Source organism: Chanos chanos, chromosome 5 (assembly GCF_902362185.1).
Source record: "Chanos chanos chromosome 5, fChaCha1.1, whole genome shotgun sequence".
Taxonomy (NCBI): Eukaryota; Metazoa; Chordata; class Actinopteri; order Gonorynchiformes; family Chanidae; genus Chanos; species Chanos chanos.
In genome coordinates, this window is record NC_044499.1 from 19,492,488 (window position 1) to 19,516,632 (window position 24,145).

Here is a 24,145-nt window from a genome sequence, read left to right on the forward strand (position 1 = left end):
AAACAGTCATAATAACAAAGATTTCCCAGAAGAAGTAATGCAGATTACTGCTATTAAGTGAAAATCACCAAAATACAAAGGACGATGCGGTTCAAGATCTGCCATCTCGGAAAAAGCTTTATAAAGTTTGCGGTGTCTTTTTGAAGTCTGGCTTCAGTCCTACAAAATTGGTTCTGAAATAACCTCTATACTCCACATCCTCTGAGACAGATTTCACTTAATCAACTCATGCTTTACACACAGTCGCTTAATATATTAATCATTCCCATAGCTTGATTAATCATTGATTAACAGTTGGAGATGGCATTAAGTTGCTGATGAAGCAGAAATATCTTAATATTATCTTGTCTGAAGAAGGGCTTTGTACTACTTTGGATCTCTAGAGCTGTAATATAGTGCAATTCAAAATCATAGATTTTTGCTTCATGAAGATACAAGACCAATCACAAGGTGAGGTGGCTTCATTGATTAATATTTTAAAGTAAATAACATAGGTCTTATGACTCAAAAAAAAAAAAAAAAAATTACCACCGAGTGTCTCACAGCATAGCTTGGTGGAGTGTGCTTTCTGTGAATAGTTAATGAGTCATAGTCCTCCTGCTGAGAGCAAACTACCTTAGAACAAAAGTTCCTGAAAACCTGGAACAGACTCCTGGAGTTATTTCATTAAGGACATCATATCTGAAGAAACTTTGTCCCCGTTGTTCTTTATGCTCGTGTCTAATTTATGGAAAACCATGCTGTGATTCATCACCGTAATGTGTTCCTCTGTGCAGTGCCATATTTTCTGAGGAGAACAGAATCCATGTGTGAAAACAGGCCTCCTTCCCATTTGTCACCAGGCCCTGGGTAATGAACGAGGTGGATTGGATGTACTCTCTAATTATGTAAAGGACAAAAAAGCCAGCCAAATCCCTAGTCAAGGTCCCTCACTGGCACTACACACAACAGCAGCTCATGAATTAGCCGTGCGCCACAGTGCCATCCCAGATTAGCAGAGGTGTAAAAAAGAAATATGGGCATATATGTGTGTGTGTGTGTGTATGTGTGTGTGTGTGTGTATGTGTGTTTGTGTGTTTGTGTGTGTGTGTGTGTGAGAGAGAGAGAGAGAGAGAGAGAGAGAGAGAGAGAGAAAATCAAACTACAGCTCTGTCTGAAGTAGGTGTAACAGTGCAGGTTTTGTATTTTGAGTAAAAAAAATACTTGTATTTGTATTAAGTTCTTTATCTGGGACCTGAAAATAACCTACTTCAGTTGTCAGGATAAAGCCTTGTGCATCATTTTAAAAGATGAATACTTGACATAAAGGTCCATTTCCAAAACCAAAATACCATTCTGGTACTTTCTTTTTCCAAACTGATGTTCATTTACAATGATACTGGTCTTTCAGCTCGTGCTCTAAATGGTTGCTTGAGCAAATTTACACAGTTCAGTGTTAAGTGTATAGCCATATGTTTTAGTGGCCTGCTAAAAAGGAATCCAGACATGAGGACAAACCTCATGCAGAGGGCTAATGTGATTAATTCACTCACTGTATAATGCAGCAAATTAAGCATGATGAGGATGTGTCAGACTGGAACCTTTAAGTATGTGAGACTATAATCAGAACCTTTAGCATCATCTTCACGTTTCGACGCATTCATTTCCTGAATGCTGTCCAGTATCCTACAAGACATAATGTTCTCTTCTTTTTTCTTTTTTTCCTTTTCTTTTTCTTTCATGCAGCTCTCACTGTTTTGTTTGAGCTGATGGTTGTCCTATGTTCAGTACATAACTTTAATTAAACCGTTCCCTCAGGCATGATGAAGCTGGAATTGAGTTTCAGGGTTGGCTATGCCACAGGACCAGCAGGGTTTGAGTCAGTCAGCATGGCTGAGTTGACTTCAACAGAATGGATGTTCAGTGCGGTCTTTCTACTCTGATACATAAACCATGAGCTCTTCCGGGTAAAAGTAAAGCTGACCTGATTTGAAGAAAGGGACATCCTGATATTCTATTAGCTTGAAAAAGCAAGGGAATTCACCCAGAGGACTGACATACGTTTTGCCGAGAGATGAAAAGAAATTAATCCAATTAAACGATTTACACCCTTCCTCAAGTGACCTAAAGCTTGAGATGAACAGATTGAAAACCTGTTAAGTTTTATAAGAAGACAAAATGCTGAAATTCTGCAAAAAAAAGAAAAAAAAAAAGAAAAGAGTGTCCGTAGAAAATTGACAGTGTTTCACAGGGTAGCCATCACATAACAACAATGTGAGAAAACTGACTCCATGTCTTAAAGAATGATTGGTGACTTGTACTCTCATGTGTTTCCTAGCAACCTAACGCTTGAACTGAGGCCAGCAAATGTGACTGCCATACAGTGGCCCTTACCTCACTCACAGACCCGCTAATCTAAAAAACCCCTCTTCTTCTGTCGCAGTCTGTCATGCCCTGCCAGTAAAATCAGATGGACAGGTTTGTCGAAGTGGTTTGACTTTTTTAAGATTTTAGAGGTCTTTTGAACTTGCATGGCAGGCTGTGATGTCAACCCAGTGTGTGTTGAATTCCCTGTCAATCTCTCGTTGAACTTCATCACTCAGTAACTTCTGAGACCGGAATCAAAAAAGTCTTCGGTTGCCGACATCAGTGTGCACAGCGAATTGAGATAATGGAAAGGAGCTCACAGTGTGATTAAAAACTTGAAAGTTGCGTTTATTTAGTTGTCCCAGTTTGCATATAAAATATTATTGTAATAATATGATAATACTCTATTTTTCAGTGTGTGAAGTATAAATCTTTGTTTATGTCTGTCTCAGAGGCATTTTTTTGGGATACGGATTTCACCATTATTTGTATGCCTAGACAAGATTTGACAGTAGTCTCTTTTCAAATACGTTATTCATAAAACCAGTCTATATGTATAGTGGTTGTACATGCTTTGTCCATCAAAATAATAGACTTTATATAGCTGCATAGATGCCCTGAACACCCTATCAGACATTCATTCTTGCATCATGTATGAGAGACAGCCTGACTTCAGTTCTGAGGGTGATAGAGAGACTGTGTCAGTGAGACAGGTGGACTGCTATGTTTAGTCTTTTTTCAGTTGTAAAAATGATTTGTGCGAGCTTCAAGAATTGGATTTTCAGCCGTGCAATAATTCCCCTGTTCTTGGACACGCTGGGTGAAAGGAGTCCCATGGTTATATATGAGACAAGTGTAAACAAGTGTATCAGAGTTACAGGGCGGCATGGGCTTACATTCTCAACCTCTCCTGCTGATGTCAGTGACTGCTAAAATGTTCTCACAGAATGAGTTTGGAAAAAGTGTCAGGGCCTTTACAATCTTGTCTGTAAAGTTATAATTCAGGGAAAAGTTTGAATTTGTTTCATAATATTTCTTAAGTAATTCTAACTTTTTCAGGTTTACAGTGTAGTACAGCGAATATGACAGGACTTTCATTAAAGAATTTCAGGACTTGTTAAACATTCCTTGATACTTGAAAACCACTTAAACACTAATTTCAAATTTTGTAGAGCCAAATATCATCTGGTGATGAACAGAGAGAACTTTAATTAAAACAATGAATTAAACTTGACAGAGCCTTCAATATGACTCAGTTATTAAAACCATAAAACAAAACATTAAAACAGTACTCTTAAATCACATTGTCAGATTCATTATCAGAACGTCTTTTCTTTTCTTTTCTTTTTTTTTCTTTTCTTTTCTCTTTTCTTTTCTCTTCTCTTTTCTTTTCTTTTCTTTTCTTTTCTCTTTTCTATTCTTTTCTACAGGGCAAATTAAGGAGAGAAAAGGAAGCATGGAATGACACCTTTGTGTTTCACAAAATTACTGTTGTTCTGGGCTCAAGTTGACCAGAACTAAACCCAAACCTCATCCATTACTAACACTAACTTTAATCTATCCTTCACGATCCATTCACAATCTTATTCTTCACAGAAATTGTGCTTGCCCTGAGGTAAGATCAGGACTCCAGAATGACTATTTGCTGTGACGCTGTAAAACAATGCTTTTCACTGTATTAACTTTTATCCTGTATGGAATGCTCGGAGTTTCTCAAATCATTTTTCAATCTCTCACCTTTCAGTCATCCCCTCGCCTGATTCAGCAGCAACCTGTATTCCTTTTGTCCAGGCTAAGCTGCCAGTGCGGTGCGCGTGGCAACTTTCATTCTATTCTCATTCGAGATTTATGTAAAAGAAGCTGAAACCATTGGTGCAGTGATTGGAAAGTTAATTCGTGTATTGACATGTTTTGGCCCTCCTCCGCGTAACCTCTTATGATGCACTAAATACGGCCTTACTCTCAGGAAAATGCAAACCTGTTCCAGAGGGTCATGGCCTGAGCGTCTCCATGGTCACGGAGAGTAATTACTGAGCAGTGCTGCATACAAGCTTTCTTACATGGGGCCGTCCTCTGCAGGGTAAAGGTCGAACGCAGGGCTAAGTGCTTTGGCAAGTCCTTACCCACTTAACTGGTTCTGACTATGCTAGACTACCATATAGGAGAACAGAGAACAGAGGCATCTTGGAGCAGCAGCCGTAATCTGTCTGTCTGTTTTTTCTTTTTTCACTACATTTTTTAAAAACTTATCATTGGTCCCCCCCCCTACATTTGTAGAAGCCTTTCAGCCTAATAATAGCCTAATAACAGAGATTTATTTATTTATTTTTCATTTTCGAACTTTGGTGAAAAGATAATTGTAGGATAAACTTAGCAGATGTCTGAAAGAATATGCTCAGAGAGGGACCCGTATTTGATTTGGCCCTTTGTAACTGTGTGTTGCAGTGGCCATGGCTAAAGGAAGGGAGACAGTTTACTCCCTAAGTCAGAAACTACAAATCTGGGCATTATTGTTATAAAACTCTGTAAGGTAACTTTATTCCAACTTGACTGTTTGAGTGGACAGCCACAAGTGTGTGCTGCAAATAAAATTATATATATAAATTGTTTGGATTGTTTATGATACATTACTATTTTATTTGGCCTCTTGTCAGAATTACAATTTTGGTCAAAAGGTTCAGTACATTTAAAGCATCGCGAAATGTCAACAGCATGTAAAATTCTTTATAATTTCATGTTCATTTTGTCATGTATGTAATATAATGCGTAAAAATAACATGTATACATAGAGGTACTGGGCTGATCGTGAAATATGATTATTTAGCTTTATAAGCAATAGACATACATATTTACACACAGCTCATTTAGTTTCATTCATTTATTACAAATAAACAGACAAGGGTGTACAAAAATAAAGGTGACACAATTATGCCATTACATAGAAAGTATGGTACAAAGAAAGGAGTTTTAAAAGTGAACATAGCAGAGTAAAAAAAAAAAAAAAAGGATATGCAGAAACCAGCAGACAGGAGGAATGCAGCATGCACAATAAAGTACATTGTACCATGATTACATCCAAACAACAAACAAGAGAGGAAAAAAAAAACAACAAAAGCAAAAATGTAAACGTGATGTCCACATACTACACAACAGGCCATCGTTTTTCCTGTTTCTTGGGTCATTTCTACTCGTTTGGCAAAAATTCATGTTTCTCCAAAATTACTCCATCTTGTTTTTAATCACATGATTTATCAATGAAAACATGCAGGGGAGCCAAGAGAAACAGATGTCCCGTACCAGTGTCCTCCAACTGCTGCTTATTTACTGTCACCATCATGACTTCAGTAATGCATGGCTATGTTTATTAGAATGCGAATTGGAACCGAAGGCCTAGGTATACAGGCATATGGTAACACCATCTGTTTGACTAAGTCCATCAGCAAAGTTCAAAGAAAAACATTCCAAGGGGAAGGAAGAAATATGTGGCTTTGATCTTAAACTCACAAAAAAAAAAAAAAATCAAGTACAAGCAAACAATCTGACTGAAAGAAAGAAAGAAAGAAAGAAAGAAAGAAAGAAAGAAAGAAAGAAAGAAAGAAAGAAGGAAAGAAAGAAAGAAAGAAAAGAGAAAAAAAAAGTGGTTGAAGACCTTTCTTCAGGTGAGCAACAGTGAGTGTAGCATCACTCACAGGTCTAAATAACATGACAAAGAAAGAGACTCGGTGTAACTGAGAGAGGACGGGGTGGGGAGCTTTGTTTGAATGAAGAGATGCGTGTGCAAGGTAAGGGTGCATGTCGCATTTAACAAAGCCCATTTCCCCTGCCTGTTCAATGCTTCATTTGCACTTAAATGAGAAGTGAACACAATTTGCCACATTACCATCGATAACACACAAACACACACACAGAGTACTCGCCATCTCAAATACACTTGCACCTCCAAACAATGATGGCAATCAAAGGACAGTGCCATTTAGCAACCCACTAAATACAAATGCGGTTTCATCAATCAGTGTGTGAGAGACACAAGTATAGAGACACAAGTATAAGTAAACCGTTCTCCATTCTGGGACATTGCCATTGACTCTGAAGACCAAAGGTGATGAGAAAGTAAGAAGGAAGGAAATAGGTGTGCTTAAACTTGGGTGGAGCCTTAGAGACACTATTCTCTAAAACATACCGACTCCAACATTTGAACTTAGGAAAAAAGAAAAGACATGGTCAAGAACATGAAGATGTTTCCCTTTCAAACTGCTTTAATTCTTTTGTCTCGTAGGTGTGTGGGTGCATGTGTGTAAAGAGAGTGATATTTTAATTAAACAAATAATTAAATTACACATCATTCCTATTACAGAAACACCACTCAGAAGATAAGCTAAAAGAACCTATATGGAAATATAGGGATTGTCAACATGGTTCATCTTTTTGTTATAGAAGAAGATGTATTAAGATCAATCTGTGTTCCCATATGAGATGAATGCTATTTTAAGAGGAGCATCATTATTTTTTATTATCATTTCATTTAAATGACTGAAAACTTGAATGACTACATGAGTAGCCACTACTAGCATGACCTGTCGGGCCTGTTTCAACAGTTCTCTGACTTTCAAAGTGGTTGACCTTCTACAGGGGAACATACACAAAGAGCAGAAATCAGTTTAACTACACACAATCAACATATAACTCTCAGAGTTTGTCAGAAAATGCCATAAAGACACACAGGTTTGTACACACTGCAGAATGACATGTGAAAACAAGACTAGGAACACATTCACAATTTCAGTTTCCCAAAAAAACCATATGCAAGGCAGAATTCCAAACCACCATAAAGGGCATTACAGACTCTTCAGAGGGAGTGAAATACTATATATATATTTCAATGTACATATTAGGTAGGTCACACTGTACACGTTAAAGAAGTAAAAGACCAGAGGAAAGTGTGCTGGTCTCATTGTGGATTTAGAAGTATTTGTGTTCTAATCAAAATAAAAAGCATACCTTAACAAAAAAGAAAAAGAAAAAGGACACTTCTTAAAATAAAAGTGCTTCATTTACACTTCCAACACACTACTTATCAAAGGTTAAAAATAAAAGCACTTCAGAACACTAGATTTAAAACATACAAACATTTCCACAGAGTGGAACCGCTGATAAACACTGGTGACAAGTGTACTGAACTGTAGTTCAGTTTACGACATCTACATGAATATTAAGTAACTCATCTTAACCTTGTTTTCTGGTCTTTTCCTACCACAAGTAATGCCAGTCAACTTTAAAATAAAGGCATCTACAGAGAAATCCAGAGAAAAAGTTAGAAGGCTGTAAAAGAATGCGTGGTGTGTTCGTGACAATGACAATAAGCAACTCTTTAGTGAAGAGTTTCCAACAGTAGCTAAGGACAGCGGCTTTGACCGAAGCCGAGCTGTAAACACGATTAGTTAAAGAAGAAAAAGGCTGTGAAATGACTGAGCTGCCAGAGACTGTCAAAATCACAGGATGATCTCAAATCAGAAGGAACCAGGTGTGCGTTCATGTGAAAGGGTTAAAAGTCAAAACAAAGAAAAAGCAAACAAAGAAACAAACAAACATGCAAAGTTCATTTGCAACCTCCCTATGAAAAAGGTCTTCACAGTAGAATGAGATCGCTGGTGGGATGCTGCATTGTCTATCTGCTGGGACGTGCTCTTGGCTACACACACACTGATCCAAATTAAAGAGCTGATCTGACAGTGAGGTGCGGTAGCATTTTGGAGTAGTTAAAGATTTGAGTGCACAGTGGTCATCTTTGTTTTTAAACAAAGGAAAATAAGGCTGAAGAAAAAAAAACAAAAACAAGAAGAATGGTTTTGTGTTTATGTAGGCTACAGTTCATTCAGGCACACACTCTGCTGAGCATTAAAAGAAAAATAAATAAAAATAAAAAGTTTACATAAAAGTACTACCTGCTCACTAAATAGTGGCAACAGTCCCCCACAACTGAGAGTTTTTGCTGTCTTCAACATTACAGTATGGAGATATATATATATATATATATATATATATATATATATATATATATATATATATATATATATATAACAATTCACTGCATCTGTTCTAGTGCTCTAACTTTTGTGCAATGACAAACACAGCTACAGTGATTTTTAATTCACTCATTCCATGCTCTCTGACTGTCAAAGATCAGAGATCAAAGGTCATCCTACTCATTTAATGGGTTTTCACTTTTGCTTCCTTCACAGTGTTAACGCTCCTCTAAATTCATCAATGATATCTTCAATGGCCTCTAAGATTCCATACCAAGAACCACAAGAACGTAGCGCAACTAACTGTATATTACAGCCACACTTAAAGCACTGGGCAAACATATGGGAGCTTTCATTGTCAAACCTGTGACATAAGCTATCCAACACTCATTATGATGGGAGAACTCGAGTCATTGGAGTTTACTGCACCATACCGTTAGATTTGTGTTATAATCTTAAACTGCAAAAGCCAAATAATATCAGTCTAGCACAGATAGAGTCATTGCTCTGATTGACTTAGAAAAGTACTGAGATCTTTTAGTTCGCTGTAGATGTCAGTGTAAAGAAACATGTTTTCTATGTTTAGCTGTGGTCTTCATCTTGGACTACTTTGTGTGGGTACACGTCTGTGTTCATGTGTAAGTAAGTGTGTGTCCAATAAAAGGGATTTATTTATAATAGTGCTACTGTCCTTTAGAGTAAACAAGAGCCTTAAGGAACATGCAAAAATCCACAAAGCCATCACACGGTTGTCATTGCCATGGCATAGGAGTTGTCCAGGTATAGACAGACCTCAAGCTAGTGGTATTCGTACAGGGAGCCCAGGTTATGGCTGAGATGACGGCCAGAGAAGAAGTTTGTATAAATTTAAGACAGAGAGAAGAAATGGGTTTTCAGTGACTGAAGCTCCAAGTCTGATGAGGCCTCTGTCTGTTTTTCTAGAGGTCATGATAGCTGCCACTCAGGGTTGAAGAACTTAATGGCGTGAGTCTTCGCCCACTTAGCAAACACGGCTTTTTCCGTGATGAAACGGTGGCCACCGTAGGGGGCGCTCTCATGCAGGAGGTATTCTGCGCACTCGTCACGACTTCCACTTTCGTAGTAGTGGTACGGCACTTTCCTATAGCCCTCCGTTCTGTAAAGGAGAGAGAGCGAGAGAGAGTGGGGAGGGGAGAGAGAGAGAGAGAGAGAGAGAGAGAGAGAGAGAGAGTATTGAAGACTGAGGGTATTACACAGACATATCTCGAAAAACTTGGGGAAAAAAAAGAAGAAGAAAAAAATCCATCTCATTTCATAACATCACTTTGGGCGTTTTGAAGTTCAAAGCCCCACTGTAGGTGCCGTGCGATACGTATGTTTGGAAAATGAAAAAGACTGGAGGCTGCTCTAAGTCAATAATTTTCATCAGCTCTCTCCTGCGGTGTACCCGGCAACCGTAAGCGCAAAATTTGCTCCTTTTTACTTTTCTGTTTCTCTTTCTTCTTTTTTTTTCGCTTGGGCACCCATGTCGCAGCTGCATTGTTACAAATGAATTCAATTTCATTCTCTCTGTTGGACCTGTTGAATTTCCATTACAGAGCCACCGGTAGGGTCAATTGCTGCTACACCTCTGCTCATGCTTTACTGTCTCCACATCCATCTGAATGACTATGTCTTAGGTTCTGTTCTCTCCATCTCTAACATTATAGTCACGGAGGCCCATTGTTTTGGTGGAGAGAGGAGAAGAAAGGAGTGAAGGACAAGCAGTGGGAAATAATGACCACCCCACTGTTACATTAATCACATGGTCTGATCTTTTGCTTTTTCCTATCCCTTAATACGAGTCTGTAGGCAAATGTTTTCTTTCTTTAACTTTTCCCCCAGTGCAGGCACACTGAATGGAGACTGCCAATACTAGGTTGCCAGGGTGGAGCATTATACAACTATTTAACCAGCATGTGCACTGGGTCAACAGGGGCACACTGAGCATGTGTTTAAAAGCATTTAAGTATAGAAGCAATGCAATTATCCGTTGGCTTCAAACTACCTTTACCCCTCTGTGTTTGGAACAAAGACTAGAAGACTAGAGAACATAAAAGGTTCAGTGCGTTACCATGTGTGTGTATAATATGTTCCTAAATCACCTAGGGGAATACTGCAATACAACCTTGCACTTTACAGTGTGTTTACAGACAATCCTTTAAAAAGGAGGCGATGATGGCTACAGAGCATAACGCTGAAATACATCTTTTCAAGCACAAGGCCAGCAAAATGAGTGGGTTAGCATTGACATTTCCCGCCGTAACTGTAACCGTCTCCCAATATTTGGTGTCTTTACACTGAGATCAAAAAGAAAAAGACAGAACTGTCTGGGAGGGAAGTGTGTCGTTGCTTGGCTGCTCTTAATCAGTGTGTTAAAGATCAAAGTAGCATTCTGTACTCAATACATCAACCCATCATTTCACACAGGCCTTGTTTCTACATCTTATATTTCACCATCTAGGATAAGTCGAGTCGAGCCTGTCGCTACAGCAACCGTGCGGCGGTACATGTAAGAGGGAGGAGGCGTCAGTCATACTTGCAGTAAGTGTCATTGATCATTCCGTAGACTCGGATGTCTTTGCACATGTCCATCGCCAAAATGAGGGTGAACCAGCCCGTGCTGAGGTATGAACCCGACTGGACCCTGTTAAGGAGAGAGAGAGAAAAAAAAAACACAGACTTGTCAGTGGTGGTAGGTCTCTCTCTCTCTCTTTCACCAACGAACACACTCATACACACAAAAGGAAATGACACATAATCATGGATAAGGGGCTTAATAAAACTATCTTCTGGGGTTTTAGCAAGGCTCTGATTGCATTCATCTCTATTAGGCTAAATGGGTGTCATTCAGTAGTCAAGGCGACAGTTTGTTATCCATACTTACGTCAGCGGCACTTTTAAAGATTTCACCATACAGACGGCCAAGACATTTTTTTCATTAAAGTAATTTTTTCACCTAATAGGACAAATTGTGCTAGAAGTCTTATTCCAAAAAAAATTGCAGCAGTACAAAGCAAATGGCATTTAAAGAAAAGGTTTTCCTGATGTGAGTATAAAATGAGCTGAGTGAAACTTCACCAAGACTGACGCAGCTTCACTAGCCTTAGCTTTGTCAGTTGATAAAAATGAACGTTAGCTGGGAAATTTACGCTTTAAGCCTCAGAAAATGCGCACAAGTAAATCATCTGCCACGTCCTATACTGCACCATCTAACCCATGTCTACCATTGGGGCCAGGTTTCATTTGGGCTTGACTGGCCCTGGAGCAACCATGCATACTCAGTCTAATTCAGGCACTGTTGTTGTTGTCAGGGCAACCTCAGGGACCCCCCCCCCCCTTCCTCATGCCACAAGCAAACTGTCTGTCACTGGGATAGATTAGGACTTGGATGGCAGTTTCAAAAAAGCTATTGCCTGTGAAGGGAAAAAAAAAACTCATAAACCCCATTTCAGACTATCTTTATCCAGAATGTGGGCACAAACAGACTCACTCAAACAGCCATTAATTCAACGCTTCTCCACTCCACCCCAACCTCTGCTCTGCTCCACCTCAGAGAAATTGCTATTCAGACAGGGTTTCCGTTGCTTTGTTCAGTGCTAACATGTCTTGTGATTTGCCTGAGGGAACACAATGCCTTTTTGATGAGGAGCGACCACTGGCTTTAAAGTGCTTGGGTACAAAAAAAGTGATGCGTTGATCGGTGTTGAGAAGACAAAGCAAAAAAAAAAAAGAAAAAAGAAAAAAAGACTGAATCCCCCCCCTCCCCCCCCATGTCACCCTGAGGACATTTAATTTCCATTTCATATTTAACATCAGTCGTATGTCTCCAGGTGAATGGCATTAGGCTTGATCTGGCCGTGGATTTGATGACTTAATTGTTTAAACTAATCTGCCCAGATGCTTCGTGATTAGGCTAGGTTCTTGACGCCAACTAATGGAACCTTACCATTTCCATTTTAACATTTAAACTAACCACTGCCCCTCAAGGTATGAAGACTTCATCAGCATTCTCTACCCTGCCTGCTGCTTGCTGTTCCTTATAAACCAGGCGACCAATTCATTTTAATGATGCAGCCAAATACGGGCATTATTATCTGACACATTAGTGGGGGTAATGTGTTCTTCAAAGCCACTGGTGTGTTTACCTCACATTTCAGCTAAGCACTATTAATAACCCACAGGCTCTCTGCAGCTGCTGGTGTAATGTAGTCCATTAGTTACTGTATGAGCTTTACCTTTTTCTGGAATTTTCCCTACATCAGCAGAGCTGTTCACAAGCGGTTTACCAAAGCGTGACCCTTTTTGGGCATACATCAGTTACAGACTTAGCGCAGGACTGAGAGGAGGAGAAAGCTGTCTTTACTCTTTCCTCGGGCCAAAAGAAAAAGAAATAAATAAACAAATGGATGAATGAACAACAATCGGCAGCTCTACAAACTCTCCTAAAAAAGAGAGCAAGTGAGTTTTGCTACTATATGAACATTTATATGCATATGAAACTGTATATACATATCCCATATATCCCATGCGCACCTCCAGCAGGATAATGCTCCATGTCACAAAGCATGTGCTGTTTCCCGTTGGTTCACAACTGCCGACAACTGGTTCACTTTATTTGAGTGGCCTGTGCAGTCTCCTGACCTCAACTTAGTGAAGAGCATTTGGGATAAAATGGGAGGGACTGTTCACAACATGGATGTTAACACTGTCCAGCATGCAGCATCTGCATGATACTACTACTGTTAGCAGAAACAATGTCTCACCATGCAAACAATGTGTGAGTTTATCTGGTATTACACAGCTGTACCTAATAAACTGGCCACAGAGCAAGCGAGCGAGCGAGCGAGCGAGAGAGAGAGAGAGCGAGAGAGAGATGTTTAAATGATATGCGTTGCCATAAACTGTTCCAACATAAGTGCTTTGTTGGTGTAGTGTACTCCTAACTTGAAGAGAGCCTTTACACTGCGAGGCTATAACACACACGGACAAAGGATTGTAAAACCTACCCTGTGCCATACCCCTCACCTCCATGGTGGCAACAAGGCAAAACTGAAATGCTTCACATCATAGAGTTCACAAAAAAAGGCAAACGGAAGAGTGTATACACAGATAGATATATTTACTGTGAAACTTCCTCTGGCTCCTTCCTTGGCTTCCTTACAGTTCACACTTTCTGAACAGAAATATACACCAACCTGGTCTTTATCTAGTCCAAGGGCAAGGTCCTGGAGACTAAAGAATTTCTTCCAAGGATACAAGAGTAAGGAGTAAGCAAGTGCTAAAACTTCAAATGCCTGACGAATAGTAGAGTGTTTACTTCACCCCAGGATAATTTGATAGAAAAAGCAGCAGATGGATCTATCAAGGAGATCTCTTGCTCTGTCACATCTTATCAGAGGTATGATAGAACGTCAAGCATATCAATGAGAGAGCCGTCATCCTGTTAAACCAACCCTCTGAGTTAAGGTTAGGATTTTAAATGAAATAAGAGCTATAACTGCGTAAGTGTGATGACAAACAGGTAATAATAAGATTTTTTAAGCTGTACTGAATCTAGGTTAAATCTAGATTAAATATGATTCAAATCATGCATCACCAGCTCTAAGCCACGTGTCATAGAACATAAATCTATTCAGAAAACAGGACCGCTGAAAGTGTGTTCTGTCTGCGGTGTTGGGACAGGGTTGGTGGTATCACAGTGGTGCTATTTTTGCCTGATTTCCCTCAGTTTCTTTTTTCTTTTTAATTTGCCACAGAAGGGAAGCAGCTCTGAGGCAAGGAACAAAATTACAGTCATCTTATCAGTTTCTGCAATAGTTTTTCTATTCATTTCTCTAATTGACTTCATTTGTCAGTGTTTAAATAATAATGGGAAAATAAAAGCAAAGCCAGGAGCTGTTCTCAAAAAGTCGGGCTGATCTTTTCTTTTTTTTCCATGGCCTATTTTCAAGATTTGGATAATGTTCTTCGTTCAATGCTCATTTTATTTTAGTAACTAACTGCACGGGCAGTGTATTATATTACTACATCAGCCTCAACTGTTTTAACTGTACGACAAAAGAATTTACACAAACAATAAAGATACATTTACAAATCTACCGCTGAGAATTAGCTGTTAAATTAATCACACACGCACGCTGTTCATGTCCGACCAATGACTAATCACATGCTGATCAGGTCTGTGTGTGACAAATCACAGTCTGGTCATGCCTGACCTGTGACTAATCACACACTGGTCATGCATTACCTGTGACTAATCACTCACTAGTTATGCGTTACCTGTGACTAATCACATACTGGTCATACACTACCTGTGATTAATCACACACTGGTCATGCATTACCTGTGACTAATCACACACTGGTCATGCATTACCTGTGACTAATCACACACTAGTTATGCGTTACCTGTGACTAATCACACACTGGTCATACACTACCTGTGATTAATCACACACTGGTCATGCATTACCTGTGACTAATCACACACTGGTTATACATTACCTGTGATTAATCACAAACTGGTCATGCCTGGCCTGTGACTTATCACACACTTGTCATGTCTGACCTTGGTCTGGGATCAGTATAAAACATTAGGGTAAGTGGTATTTCCAGTCAGTTTCATTTATTTCTCAAAAATAAATACTTCACATTTTAATCTTAATGCTAAACTCTTGTGTTGTATTGGCTGTTACTGATTGCTCAAGATCACTTAATCCTTGACTTGAGAGTAACATAATCCAAACGGGCAGGGAAATTTATAACTTGCAACTTATATTTCTTTTTTCCAAAACCAAAATATTTATGCTGAGAAAATTCATCTTCAAACTTCAAAACTCATATAATTTAATTTATAAACACAATAACCAAAGATATAAAATGAAATTCTTCTCAAAACACATAGCTCATTGTATAACATTAGACTCAAGGTACCACCACACACAGAAAGATCTAAAGAGCAATCGTAGAGAATAAATCATTTTTATCTGATCAACAGTAGGGTTAGGCAAAGTTTGACATTATTAGCACTGCCTTTGACCATGTGGATTGCCACATGAGTTTAAAAAGTGAAGATATCCAATCGTTAAAAAGAAAGCTGCTAAGTAAAGAAATAATGAGCAATTAGTTCAATCTGAAATCTACTCACGTCCTCTCTTGGTAATGTCTCTTTCAAAGTCAGAAGGATCTTTTATACAAAAACAGCAAAGGTCCTTTAGAAGAATGAGAACTCCTCTGGCATGAATTACAACGGCTCACAGTGTATTTTCAGACTTTTCATATTGTTATCTGCAAACACTATGATTCGTCCACAAATGGCTATCTATCCTAGCCCAAGGTTGATTCAACAGAGCTGTAACAAGAATGTGTAATTGCCATATCCCGGAGCAAAGCCGGGAGGATAATTGGAGGTCAATAGTCTCCCGTCCTAACGCTTAGCCAAGTTCTACAATCTTTCACAAAATCACATCTGCAGCCAAGCAATAAAGGCTGACTTTTCCAGCAAGTCAAATATCCAATTATCCCCCTGAATTGGATCCTTGGAAAGTAAAGAGAATATCTGTTTCCGAAGATTATGATGAGCGAACGTCTGGATTTGGAACAAAATTCAGATCAAGGAATGTGTCACAAATCTGAAAGCACTTGCTAGGAGGATGTACGTGAAGAATATGTCTTTTTTTTTTTGTTGTTACAAGCCATTTCTTATCTTACTTCCATGCATTCATCTCCTTCTATTCACGATTCATTCCACAACTCTTTTTACGATTATGTACACAATATGGCCCACAGTATGCTTTTGAACAAAATGCGGTTTTACGGAGCATCGAATAAGCTCAAAGCACCAAAGCACCTCATGGCACAGCACTGATAGGAAGAAGAAATATTTGACACCCTCCACACATTATTACATTTCTATTTCTGTGTGCTAAGGGCAGCATCATAAGTCAAATACGCCGACTTGTAAAAAGAGAGAAAACTTTTGTTATGCTCTGTTATGCTCTGTCTGCCTGGTTGGTTGTAGACCGTAATGCTACTGCAGCCCAACAGCAAAGTTGCTGCAGTTTAACAGTAATAACAGTTTACCATCTGTGCTTGGCGTTTTGTTAAATAACAGCACAACCAGAGATGGCAGAGATTACACAACCTGTGTAATCAGACATTAGCACGTCATAGACAAACAGCTAATGCTGCGTTCCGGATCTTTAGCATCAAGACAAGCTGGGTATTTTATGCGCATATTTCCATTTTCATTGACAATATATCTATCAATGCATCAGCACCAGACAGTGACATATGTATTGAATGTCTGTATCTGGGTTGTTTTTCAGAGCTCTGAGCAAAATGCTACCTCTGTAAGATCAAATTTAGAGTGAGGTAATGATCAAAGAACATTCTGTCTTGGCATATAAGAATGTGTAACTTCACTGTGGCTGTTGGTATTAGCAGTTGTAGGCATTTCCCAGGTTGGGCCAAGCAGTGTATTTGGACAGATTAGTTCTCACTAAAGAGCCAGCTGAGTTAATTAGGCCTAATCACATTTGTCACATTGTATCAAAGAACATGCAGGTGCACTGTTTTAATAATGCAGCCAATTGTCCAAATGAAATGAGGCACAAATGGAGTGACTGAGAAATACATTAGCTCTGAAGTCACATGGCTGCTTAGAATGAACACACAGCACAACTGTGTACATTAGGCCTACATCAATAATACTATACCATTCATCTAATGATCTTGACTGTCACTTGGCGTTCCCGGGCCCCATGACAGACGCTTGTTATATGTTATGTGGGAATTAATTGCAGTTATAGACAAAACATGGAATTAGAAAGACACAACAAAGGCTACTTTAAAAAATTAAAAATAGACATATGCATCAACGTTGTCATTTTGTTATACGTTTCAAAAGCGTTACAAGCCACGTGACAAAGTACCACACAGACAATATTAGTATCAGTACACAAATCTGCAGTGACTGAGCACCTCGTGTGTCTGTACAAGCATAGGTCAGCAAGGCCGGCGTGGCGCTGTAGTTATGTGACAACGTGATTTAAGTGTGCTGTCTTCTCTTATCTGCACACAGCTTTAGCAGGCTAGACCTCATGCGAGGCGGACATTTAATGGCCACAAGTACTGCATTTCTGATAACACTGCTCCGCACACCAGGCGTTCTGCTACACGCCATGAAAAATTGGACGGGCCCCTCTCCTGCTCCTCTGTTCCAGAATATGTAATGAAAAAAAAAAAAATCTCAAGGAACACCACTGTAAATACAGCATTTCAAGCCTCCTGTTCTGTTTCGTTCCGCATGGGCTTCAACGGTTGAAATATATTGTGGTTTCTCGGATTCCATTCCATGGAATGACCCGATACGCTCCTCCGAATCGGTGAGGTCATCTAGGGAGATTTAAATGTGACTTTTTTTTTTCCCCCTGGCTGGCAGGAGGCTTAAGTCACCACTGCATCGGATGAATCTTATTTGCATGTGAAGTCAGAAGGGGCTCGTTGAGTCAGCAGTAGACGTGTGATGGGAGATGTGCTTGAGTGGCTCCTCTACTCTTTCTCGCCACTCAATTATGATAATTAAAGCTGCCTCGTCAACACACGAGCCCAGAGATTATCTCCCAAATTAAGCGCGCCCGTGTCGAAGCCAGATCAAAACACAGATGTATGCAGCCGTAGGGTCCTGAAATGGCTGAGTTAAGAGATGTAGTTGTGTTTGCCTGAGACAACGTGAGCTCTTTGTCTGCTATGCATCAGCTCAGTGAGCTAGGGGCACGCTTTTGAAAATGTAAATCAAAAGCCTTTGAAAACATCTGGGGGGTTTTTTTGTTTTTTTTTTAACAACAACACATTGTATTCAAGAGAAAAACAAGTCTTTTGAGTCTGAAAATTTCTGTTCTCTTTGTTTCAAAACAAAGGTCCGTACAAAATAGAGCATATTTAAAAATCACATCTACTTAAAAATTGCATGCTATCAATCTGTTTGTTATTTTATTACCATTTATGCGTATGGATATCTACCGTCAAGCTGTGTTTCCTAGTTTTTGACCCGGATTTTGTATTGGTTGACACACTGGGTAAGTGTTCATCATATTCTCCGACAGCTCTCTTGCTTCATTATATATACACTGTATATGTCAAAAAAAAAAAAAAAAAAAGACAACCGTCTGTGAGGCTTTGCGTCGAGAGCAATGATTGAGCTCTTGAATCATAATATCATAAGACCAGGTTTCCAGTGGGAGAGCCCAGCGGCTCCAGCCCCAATCTGCACACTGACATTTCACAGGAGCACAGCCACGCCATTCATCATGTGCTTCATTAGGTTTGTCATCGCACATCCGCTAATGCCTCTGTTCACAATCACCAGGATGAACGCCTGGCATCCAAGAATAATAGCCCGCCTCAAACGTCTCCCATGGCAAGGCATGCCGCCAGTTTCCTGAATCATACAGGCCTCGGAATGAAATGGAAAGAGATACAATATCCCATGTTCAATATTCTCTTTGAAATGACAAAGAATGACAAGGCTGTCAGTTAAGTGGCTAGTTTTTGAGGAGCTTTGTGATGCTAACATTAGCTAAGTGGTCAGATTTGAGTGTGTGTTTCTATGTTGAAGCTTGATAGCATCTGAGAGCAAAAACTTTCGTTAATCCAAAACTAATAGGGTTCAAATATGGAACGGTTTTAAAGTTTTTCACTTGTAGCAATATCTCCCAAGATAAAATTACATCGTTAATAAAATACACTTTTCTAAATCCTCTCATCAAAAGATTAACCAGGATGTCCTGCTTTAAAAGAGATGAGAGCTTTAATATGCATAACTACAAACTCTGCTTGGAAGTTTTCTCCACAACATTAATGATATCACAAAGTGTGGCTGTCCAGGCCCGAAAACTCATTTCAATAATGGTGTATGGTGCCTTCCCATAGTGTATTGTGTGTCAGTGTGGTTCATTTTGGATATGTTGTTTAGTATAAGAGATCAGTATGTAACCAGCCTTTAAATGTATACCATCTAACATTTAAAGCAATATTTGGATGTGTTCTCTAATCAAAGAAATTGAACTAATTAAAAAATTAAAGTAATCCAAGTTTTTCTCTGATTATGCAGTACTGAAGTGATTAAAATTGAATTCGAATTTCGGAAGTTCTCAGTAATGAGCAGAAATTTGCCAACAGTGAGATCGCTGATTAGACTCGTTTCCCAAAGCCAATATTCTGCTGTTACCTTGAGTGCCACCATAAAAAAAAAAAAATGTTCAAAACACTTCAAACAGTCCTGGGAAATCACAAATGTTTCTCACTTTAATCATTTTCAGATTGAGTAATTTGTGGCTCTAAAACTACACAGTGAATATGGCGAACGTGCTGGGTTTGGCTCTACCCTAATAGGTTGGGAACAAAAGTTCAAAGCAACAGTTCTGAAAAAATACTGCCAACGTATACACCGAGAGCAAGACACGAATTAACAGCTTTGAACAGGACAGCATAAAAGCGCATTTGAAAAGTGTTTTGTAAAAGAGAAGTCTGGTTACTTGTTACATAAAAAAAAAGTCAAGAAAAAGGTAACTCCCACACGAGCCCTCTCTGTTGCGTGGGCTACAGGAGAAGGGCACAGCGTGTGGGTGTAAGCAATAACATCCTGAATACACGCGAAGAAGACAGGGTTACACTGTGGGTGGATTTAAGGATACACATGTTAATTTGTACTGGCAACTTAACACTGGTGTGAGTTTGGCTTTAGCCATATACCTCAGTATTAACGTTCAACAGGTGGAATAACAGAAAAACAATAGGAATAAACCACACAACCACAGAACATGCTTGAAAGAGAATTATCAGATTCCTTTAGTTTCATTTACATCTGTTATGGTTGAGAAAGTGGTAGTTTAGCTACTGAAAATGTGTAGGACACAGCACTGAAGCAAAGTGTTGGTGCTTTCGACACCACAGAAGCTCAACTTTTGATTAAGCTCAACTCTTCGCCTCCATAATGTCACAACGTGAATACCTGTAGTACTTACAAGTATGCACGTTAAGTGTAAAAACTGTTTAATACCCATCTCCCCATAAATGCCACAAATATCAGGACATATTCATTTCAGTTATCAGTGAACAGAAATGTATCGAAGGTTTTAGAGTTTATATCAAACAAGTGAGTCTTCCTGAGTTAATTAAATGAAATAGCATGGAACTCTGAACTCTTTGCTAATATAGCAGTCCTGTATCAATTTTATGAAATAGCTTCTGCATAAAGTAGGGTTTGTAATAAAACACTAAGATAAAAAAAGAGACATAAAATTGCCTGCTGCTAGAGTAATCTCTTTCTGAACCCTTCTCAGGTGCATTTGGCTTATATGTGCAATTTGAGGCAATTAGCTAATGAGCTTCCTGCCGTGACCGGAAAGCCTTTGATAGCAGCATCCATTCTCTATCACATTGTAACTTCAGCAGCGTGTGTACACACACATACACACACACGCGCACACACTCACACACACACAAACACTTTTACAGTGACATGGTACTGAATATCATCTACCATTTCCAAGTGTGCAGAGCTTCTGTTAAATTCAGCATGTAACATATAGACAAAGCCAGAAGAAGGTGAAACTTTTGGAGATCACATTTTCTCCTATTAGAACATATATATGAGGACCTCCTATTTATAATTTCAGAACAGTCTGTTTTGCCTGTATCATCCTGCTTCCTGACATCAAATCTTTTTTGGCCTCAAGTCTGAAGACTTAAAACAAACACACAAAAACCATGCCCTTTGGGGTTGTTATTAAGTTAGTTTCACAAATACAGATTCGCTCTTTATCCTTATGAACCCCCACGCCACCCCCACCACATCGATCCAGAATGTATTCATGACACCGCACTGCAAAGTCACTCATAATCAGCCACGCGTTCCAGTCACAGGTGGCAATTTTAAGTGTGGCTGCCTCTCAAATTTGATTCAGAACAGGAGCTGTGCTGCCAACTGTTCCCTCTGATATGCCACTCAACTCTATTAGAGCTGATTTATCACTAACATTACACACACATCTGCTCTTTGTGAGACACACACACACACACACACAGAAGTCTGAGTACCTGATCCCTGCGGTGTAAATGAATGCTGTTCAGCCGCTGATACTGCAAAACGCACCATTAAAGAAAGCACCGTTAGGCTTGTTTATGCTTGAGAAGTTGATGGTAGCTACAGGATAATCCCCTTCAGTTGGCTTCAGGCATATCTTTATCTTATCTCACAAGATCTGTCAGATCAGAAAATATTTTTCTGGAGCCAGCATTTAGTCCTCATCTGAAAACATTTGTTTTTCTCTTTAAAAAACCCCAAAAAAACCCAAGACGTTTTGGTCCTTACATAATAATGAGGGAAGTGATAAAACCCAGTACAGTCTGAATTGTTAATATATGCTAGCGGCACAAATGCCACAGACATATTAACGAAAGCTTTCTTTCATGGTCTGATGGCTGCTGTGAGAGCATTACAGTGCAGTGGCTGTACCAAACTTCAAAGTCATTAGCACATAGTTTGCTTGGGCACAGCTCCTCAAACTTCCCGTAATCTGGAGGTGACGCCAGTAGCATCTGAACACATTTCATGACTGTTTGCTTTCAGGGCCGTGGGGTGAACTGTCCAGATGGTGGATTTGAGGGATGTGCGACGGTGGGACTACCGTACAGAACAGCTCATAACACACGACTTTCATTTTTCAATATGAATTGTGATGTCCCGTGTCCAGACAGAAAGGAGCTTCAGGGAGCGGCACCGATGCAGAAAATGATTTCTACTTAGGCTTACTCATTCCATACATCTACAATCTGATTTTAGTAATGGCATTAGGGATGATGGCCTTAGGCTTACATGGTCAAAAACTGATGTACATTTACGGGCGAAATTCTTGCAGTAATCTACTCTATTCCTTAAGTAAAGGAGATTGCTGGAAAAAAAATTGTGCATTCTTAGAGAACAAGATCAAGCTCACAGTCAAAGTAGTTAAAATGTCTGTTTTTACAGCAATTAGGTGTTATTTGCAAAGCATACAAGGATATCAAACGGTAATTTACTAACCACGCAAGCATTAAACAATACTGTGGTACAATGGAAAGGATGCTAGCCCATCCAGACAGAGACCTGGGTTCATATCCCAGTAGTCAGTGATTCTGCAAGATTACAGACAGACAGTCCTGGGATCATGATGTTTTGTTCCCCATGTGTTACAGTGGCCTGGTGAAAAGACGCGGTCAGAGAATCCACATATGGGAGGAGACATGTGGAGTCACTGACTAACACGTAGACTTACCGTGGTAATCTGCAAGTCCACCAGCCATTGTATGGGTTGTGTAACTGACAGAGAATAGTATAATGAGGAGCGAAGGAGGTAAAAAAAAAAAAATTTGGAAATTCTAATGGAAAAAATTTGCCATTAGAAATGGGAGGGTGTAATACTGCAACCATCCAGCAAAAATACAGTTATGAGCTGCATATTAGAAATACTGGGGAGCCATAAAAAACCTGAACGAATACAGTAACCAGTTGTATTTGGAAATACAGTAAAGTATTGTCATTTCATAATACAGTACAAAAACTGTAAATAAAGAGTATGATACTAGCAAAATTGCTACCAGTAAATTAATGTCATTTTACTGTCATTTTTGTGACACCCCCCCCCCCCCCCCCCCCGGCCCCTCACCTGTCTTTCCCTGTCTCTTTCTTGAAGACCATGTCGCAGTAGTTCATGCGCTCCTCTGTGGTGACGTAGATACGGGCCTGTGGGTAGTTTTCTGCGGCCTGTTTTAACATGTTGTACACGATTCCCTTGCCGTCCTTACGCATGTTGCGCAGCGGCCCCCAGACCACGTAGACCGTGTCGTTGGCCTGGCCGAAGAAGTACTGGGGTTTCTGCAGGAGCAGAGGGACGCTGGTGTGAGAGACCACTCGCACCGTGGTCCGCCGGCCCACGTCCTGCTCGAAGCCCCGGGTCGGAGCGTTGTTCATTCTCCAGATGCAGGAGGACCGGTCTATCTCTGCGCCCATCTGCTGGCCCAGCATCTGTCCTGAACTGGACACCACACTGCACACATCACACTGGAGCTTCAGAGGCTGCAGAGAGACATAGATTTCACAGTGTTAAGCTATGCATATCAGCATTAGGGTTCATCCAGTAATCTTGTTAAGTTTTATATTTTAGGTGTGACAGGAGCACAGTGCATCACTGAAAGGATTTGAATCAGGTGGAATTATGTAATATGTAAAATACAGACCAGATGCTTAAAATAAACTTTCTGTTTATTGTTGACCGTCCATTGCTACCATATTGCTATGTGTAATATCGGATGGATGACCTGCTGGGTAAAAATACACAAACATGATTCAAGGTAATAACATAAGCTGAATCTGAAATGTAGGCGACTTCTGAGCATCTTATTGATTGATACTGCTTTCAGTCAGAATCATATTTATAAGTCATATTAGCTCTGTTGCAGTGTTGGAGTGCAAAGAATGTTCCTACAAAAGTTTGATTTGTGAGGGTACAAGACAGCTGTGTCATTTGCTTGGACTACACTCAGTAGATTATGAATCGATCTTGCATGAAAACTATCTGCTCTGCTCAGTCAGCAAGGATAAAATACTTTGCTTCATTGTCCACAAGCTTCTGTAACAGGTTCTACAGTGCGTCTAATTGAGGGTTACATGCTTAGTTTGCTATGTATAGATTTGAAACCCTTAATAAGGTGCAC

The 24,145-nt window shown here is 39.6% G+C and overlaps 1 protein-coding gene across 1 annotated transcript; it reads right to left on the reverse strand.

Moving 5' to 3' along the window:
• Positions 1 to 9,314: 9,314 nt before the first annotated feature.
• Positions 9,315 to 23,471, reverse strand: st6galnac3 (ST6 (alpha-N-acetyl-neuraminyl-2,3-beta-galactosyl-1,3)-N-acetylgalactosaminide alpha-2,6-sialyltransferase 3). The gene is made up of 2 exons (XM_030775442.1): positions 23,098 to 23,471; positions 9,315 to 9,504 (listed from the first exon to the last, which is right to left on the reverse strand). Exons 1-2 carry the CDS (start codon positions 23,454 to 23,456, stop codon positions 9,315 to 9,317), a joined length of 549 nt encoding a protein of 182 aa, XP_030631302.1. The 5' UTR covers positions 23,457 to 23,471.
• Between the last annotated feature and the right edge of the window lie 674 nt (positions 23,472 to 24,145).